Below are 7,076 nucleotides of genomic sequence, written 5' to 3'. Positions count from 1 at the left end.
AAAAAAAAAAAAAAAAAAAAAAAAAAAAAAAAAAAAACATATATATATATATATATATTATTTCTATTATTATTTTGTTTTTCCAGTTTCATATTTCCAATAATATCTGACAAGTTATTTTACATTAGAGTTACAAATATATTCATTTTTGATTTTTTTTTCTTTTTTTGTAATATATCTATAAGTGGTGTATAAAATAAAATAATCCTTTAAAATATACAATATAAAAATAAGAAATAATGAAAATGGCTTATATATATTAAAAATACATATATTTATTTTTGATGACAATTATGATAATATATACATATAATTTTAAAATCTATATATTTTTTAATATATCTATGAAAATTAATTTACGAAAAATAAAAAAAAATAACATTATTCTATTATATATATATATATATATATATATATATATATATATATATGATGCTTTTTATTTTTTTCAAAATATTACTGAGGGTATGAATAATTAATACTCAATTAAACATTATTTATTGATCATTTTATATATATATATATATATATATTATAAATTTCGTTTTGAAAAAATATTATTTACAAAAGAAGGCTTTGTATTATTGGTTTCATAAAATAAAAAATATTTAATCAACAAATTATATCTTTAATAAAATATACTTATACATTATATGTATATATATATATAATAATACCCCAAGAAAAAAATAAAATTTTGTATTTTTTTGTTTTTTTTTTTAAATGTTTTATATATAAATAAAATAAGGGTTACATTAATATATATAAATATATATATATATATATATATATTATATAGTATTTGTAATTAATACATGATGAATAATATAATTAATATGTTGTAATAATTTATTACTTATTATTTTATTATGACACTTTGTTAGTTCCTCCATGTTTTAAATAAAGATACTTATAAAAAAAATAAGAAAAAAGAAATAGAAAAAAAGCCTAAATATTTTAATATAAAGAAAATTATAACAATAGTAGCTTCTTATAGAAAATATACATATATATATATATATATTTATATATATATTTTTTTTTTTGAAAAAATTAAATATATATTTCATATACATAGATTATAATTCTCATATCAACAACAACAAAAAATAAAAATAAAAATAAAAAAAATACACATAAAATGAACCTCTTTTTGTAAATAAAACATCACATGTTTGAAAAAAATATATATTTTTTTTTATGAGCATATTAAAATAAAATTATACATATATTATATATATATATATAAATACATATTTTATTTTAATGCCTTATTTATAATTTATATATACTTCCTTTATAATTCACAATAAGAATAAATAAAAATATAATAAATTATTATTATTATAAAAAAAAAAAAAATACCCTAAATGTATTTTAATAAAATAAACGCATAAATAATAAGCATAGAAAAGTGAATTTTAAAATAAATATATAAATAAATATATATATATATATATTTTATTTTATTTTTTTTTAAGTGTAAATATAAAATTAAAAATAAAAAATGAAAAATCGTCATGGCAAAATAAAGAAAACGTATTTACAATATATCTATCCTTTCTAAATATATAAGAAATATTAATATACGAATAAGTACTATATATTTTACTTTTACACAATATTATTATAAATATAATAATAAAATTATCATCATATATATATATATATATATATATAATATTATTTAATATTTATTTATTCTTATATAGATTCGTTTTATATTATACACATAATATAATATAATTAATATAATAAATATAATATAATATAATATAATATATTAGAAACTTAAGAAAAAAAAAAGGAAATTTTTTTCTTTCAACTTTTTTAAATATTATTATGTACATATAATATATATATATAGATAGATATAGATAATGTAATATAATTCATATTATACGATAAATCCGTAATTTTTTATATGTATTTATAAAATCTTTCTTTTTATTATTATTATTGTTATTTATTATTTATTGTTTATATATAAATATGTAATATATTGTTTTATTATATACCAAATTTTGGTTTATTATCCGGAAAAGCAATTTTTTTTAATTTTTGTTTTTGTAAAAAGGTAGAAAAATATAAAAACCTAAAAGAAGAAAACAAAGAAATTAAAGAAAAGAAAAAAACTTTTTTAATTCTAATTATCTAAAATATATATTATTCCCAAAAAAATAAAAAATAAAAATATAAAATAAAAATATAAAATATAAAATAAAAAATAAAAATATAAAATAAAAATATAAAATAAAAATATAAAATAAAAATATAAAATAAAAAATATAAAATTTGTTTAATATATATATATATATATATATATATATATATATATATTTTTATGTAATAAATTTTGTGAAGTTTTAAAATGAAAATAATAATATTATATTATATATATATATATTTTTATTTTTTTCATATATATAATATTTATACATAGTAAGATATGTATATTAAAATATACATAATATATATTATATATACAAATATTTTATATTTTTTAATGTGAATAATAATATTGTTACAAGCTTTATATATTTTTTTATGAATATAAACAAAAAGAACAAGGTGTATAACCAATTCAAAAGTTAAATATAATATATATATATATGTAATTATATACATTATTATATTGATTTATATAATAATTATCATTATAATTTTTACATAAAGAATAATATTTAAGAAGAAAGAAAAAATAGTGTATTCCCTACCGTGTAATTATTATTTTATTTATATATAAAAAATACTATTTTAAAATAATATATTATATATAAGTATAATAATATAATTTGAGTGGTATATAAAAGTGTATTAAAATAAATATATATTATATATATATATATATATATATATAATATGTATGTATGTATGATATTTATTTTAAACAAAATAGGAATAATTTTTTTTTTTTTTAATAAATAGTTTATATGTTTATTATATATATATATATATATATTGTTTTATATTACCATTTTGATTTACATTTTAATTTTTTTAATTTTAATATATATATATATATAATTATATATGTGTGATATATATATTTATATATGTGATTATTTATTATTCCTTAAGAATACATTTAATATATGAATTTTGCTACAGTTTGAAATAGATAATTTTTTTTTTTTTTTTATGTGTGTATATATTTTTATGGCTTATTTCTTTAATTTATTTTTATTTAATATATATGATTATATATATATATATATATATATATAGTACATTATATGTTCTATTTTAATATGTGTTATTTCTTTTTTATACCTTTTTAAAAAAGGTCACATTTTTATTATATATATATATATATATATATTATATTTTAACCGTTTTAATTTTGTATTTTAAAAAAAATATAATATATAATATATAATATATTGTAAACGTTTTGTAAATATTTGTGTACACGTGTGTATATTTTGTATAATCATTTAAATGAGTATATAATATACATATATAGATATATATATTAATATATATATATATATATATTGATATATAATATATCTATTTAAAAATATACTCTTATTTATTATTTTTTTTATTTGCGTGAACCGTTTTGGGTTGTTTTCTTAATCTGAGTATCTAGCTAAAAACCAATTGGAAATTAAAAAAAAAAAAAAAAAAAAAAAAAAGAAGATGAACAATGAGTTCAACTGAAAAAAATGAAGTAATTAATTCTAATGATACAAGGTTAAGGAAAAATGAAAGTAAGAAATATGAAGGAGAATTTTTAAAAAGTAATACTATTGAAATGAAAGGGAAAAAAGTAGTATCAAAGATTGATGAGAATATTATAGATGGATGTGGTAAAATAGAAAAGTATGTATGTTTTTCAGGGTTAGATAAATATTTATCAGGATTAAAAAAAAAGGTGAATAAATTTTATTTTATTTATACAATAATAACAATAATACATTTTTTAATATATGTAAATAGAGGTATTATACCAGGTTCTTATGATTATTTATCATCCTATTTAAAAGAAATATATGATGCTACAAATGTTGATGTACACATTGGATTTCTTACTTCAGTGTTTGTTTTTGGATTAAGTATAAGTTCTATATTAAGTGGTTCTTTAGCTTCAGCATATAGTATTTTTAAAATTACTGATATCTTCTTATTTCAAAATTCTTTAGCTTTATTACTTACAGGTTTCTCATTTATTGTTGGCTCCTATTATTCTTTAATGTTTAGTAGATTCTTTTGTGGTTTTAGTGAAGCCGCATTTATAACCATTATCCCTCCTCTTATTTATTCATATTCCAAAGATCGAGCAGGGTCCTGGATTAGTATCTTTATAACTATGTTTCCTTTAGGTGGTTGTGTTGGTTATTTATTAGCTGTTGCTTTACCACTTATGAAAATTAGCATTGCTCAATATTTTTTAATATCAGGATTTGTTTTCTTCCTTTTTTTCATGTGCTTTTATCTTTTTGATGAGAACCTACTTAAAATATATGAAGATGAAAAAAGCAGAAGGGAACTCGAAGAGTCACAACCACAAAAATGTCTAGAAGAAGGTATGTACAGAAATAACACTATAAAAAGCTCAAAGAGTATCAAGGATAAAAGCAAAAGTAAACAAGACAATCCCTGCGTTTCTAATGATTTTAAAACCATGAATGCTAATGATGAATCGTACAAAACAAGTGAGCAAACAAATGAAAATAATAAGAAAAATAATAAAGAAAAAAATAACAACTCAAGTGATGATACATCAAATGTAAACAACAACAGTGATAATGATAATAATAATAATAATAATAATGATAATGATAATAATAATAATAAGAACAATTATGAAAATAAAAATAAAACTAATACTAGTTATGAACATCCATTAAATAAAGGAGACGATAATACTAATGATACGAATAATTTGTCTAGTGCTAAAACGTCAAATATTTTTAATTTAAAAAATATTTCTTCAGGAAAAAGTATTGATGATAGCACAGATAATTCAAAAAATAAAAATTCAACAGACTATTCTGATCATAAATTATATAATGAAGTCTTTAATTTAAATAAAAAAAGTAATATGGTTGCTGCTATTTATGAAGAAGATGCTGTGTTTAGAAATAATACTCTACATAAAAATGATCCAAATAATCTTTCATTTAGTTCTTCTCAAAAATTAAATCATAATGATGGTGATAATTCATATGATAATGAAAATGACATGATCAATAATGATTATAACGAAAGACACAGTGGTAATAATAGTTATATAAATAATAACCTTGATAAAATGTATACTGTTAAAGCTTATGGTAATGATGAGCTATATTTAAATCCTGCCCAACGTTCATATAGTAAAGACAAAAGAGATAAATTCCTTGAAATCGAAATCGAAAATAGTATTGAAACACTTGATGAAGATAAAAATAAAGAACTAAACTTAAGCTTATTAGTTAATACAACCATTACTAATATTAGCTTCTTATTATTAGTTATTGCTTTAACTGCACATGCAGATATGATTCAATGTTATCTAGTCTATGGAGCTCCAATCTTATATGCACTTAACATATTCCCTTCTTATAAATCAGCAACTGTTACTTGTAGTTTATGCGCATGCTTGTCATCCATCGTTGGTACATGTTTTGGAGGATTCCTAATGGACTTTTATAATTTAAATATACAAAATATTGATAAAAATTATGAACATATAAAAAATAATGAAAAGAAAATTAAAATATACAACAAAGATGTACTTGTTCATGAATATCTACGTATTATAGGTTTGCAGACATTTTTCATTCTAATAATTGCAAGTTCCTTGATTTTAATGATACCCTTTATTAGTAATATGTACTTGTTCACATTTGTTATGACTTTAGGTCTGACCTTTTTATTCTCAGCAATGGTAGGAAAAACTATTGAAACATATATATATATATATATATATATACATATATTTATATACATACATGCATTTTGTTAAAAGTAAAATGTTATTTTGTTCTTATTTTTATTAAACACAGCTAGCTAAAAATATATATTTATATATATATATATTATATATATGTATGTGTGTATTTATTTTATTTTTTTTTCTTTTCACCTAGCCTGGTCATAATATTGGTATTATGGTGTGTGTGCCACAAAACATTCGAGCCTTTTCAATTGGAATGTCATCATTTATTTCTCATTTATTCGGGTAAGAAAAAAATATATAGTACACATTTTTTTTTTTTTTTTTTTGAAAAGTGAAAAATTACCTGAACTGTTCATAAAAAAATGAATAAATGAATAAAATATATGTACATACATACGTACATACATATATATATATATATGTATATATTTTTCGCCATATAGTGATATTCCATGGACCATCATTACTGGAAAGATTAAGGGAACATTATCCCCAGACTGTGTTGTAACAAGAAATGTAATATCAAAATTTATAATTTTTAAAGAGACATGAATAAATAAATAAATAAATATATATATATATATATATATGAAATTTTTAACATTTATATGATTTCATTTTATTATATTCTTTTTCTTTTTATTTTTATAGGGTGAATTAAGTGAAAAATGTCGTGAACAAAAATCCGGTTTAAAAATTACGTTATTAATTATATGTTCTAAAGCACTTGTAATGGCCTTAGGAAGTTTTTTCCTTCACCTATATTCAAAGAAGAAAATTAAGAAATATAAAAACAGACAACCTATTAAAGCATAAGAAAATAAAACAAAATAAAACAAAATAAAACAAAATAAAATAAAATAAAACAAAATAAAACAAAATAAAATAAAATAAAATAAAATAAAATAAAACAACATAAAATAAAATAAAAAACCGACTTTATTTTATTCATTTATGAAAATAAATAATAAAAAAAAAATTTATATTATATATATATATATTGTTCCTATTATTTATTTATTTTTATTTTTTTTTTGCTGCATATTTAAAATATCTTTAAATACCTTATTTTAAAAAAATTTGTTACATGCATATCATATCTATATTGTTGACCCATGTTATAGTTTATGCTACATATAAATATAAATATAAATATAAATATAAATATAAATATATATATATATAT

At 17.1% G+C, this 7,076-nt stretch overlaps 1 protein-coding gene across 1 annotated transcript; it reads left to right on the top strand.

Annotated features, from left to right (window-relative positions):
- Positions 1 to 3,652: 3,652 nt before the first annotated feature.
- On the top strand, positions 3,653 to 6,706 carry PRSY57_0613000 (organic anion transporter; the record flags this gene model as incomplete). The annotated part of the gene is made up of 4 exons (XM_012906506.2): positions 3,653 to 5,878; positions 6,081 to 6,172; positions 6,334 to 6,406; positions 6,542 to 6,706. The coding sequence occupies 4 exons, from the start codon at positions 3,653 to 3,655 to the stop codon at positions 6,704 to 6,706; spliced, it is 2,556 nt and encodes an 851-aa protein (XP_012761960.2).
- Positions 6,707 to 7,076: the final 370 nt, after the last annotated feature.

Source organism: Plasmodium reichenowi, chromosome 6 (assembly GCF_001601855.1).
Source record: "Plasmodium reichenowi strain SY57 chromosome 6, whole genome shotgun sequence".
NCBI classification, from domain to species: Eukaryota; Apicomplexa; class Aconoidasida; order Haemosporida; family Plasmodiidae; genus Plasmodium; species Plasmodium reichenowi.
Note: the sequence above shows the minus strand (reverse complement) of the source record. Positions and strands in the feature narration are given on the sequence as shown.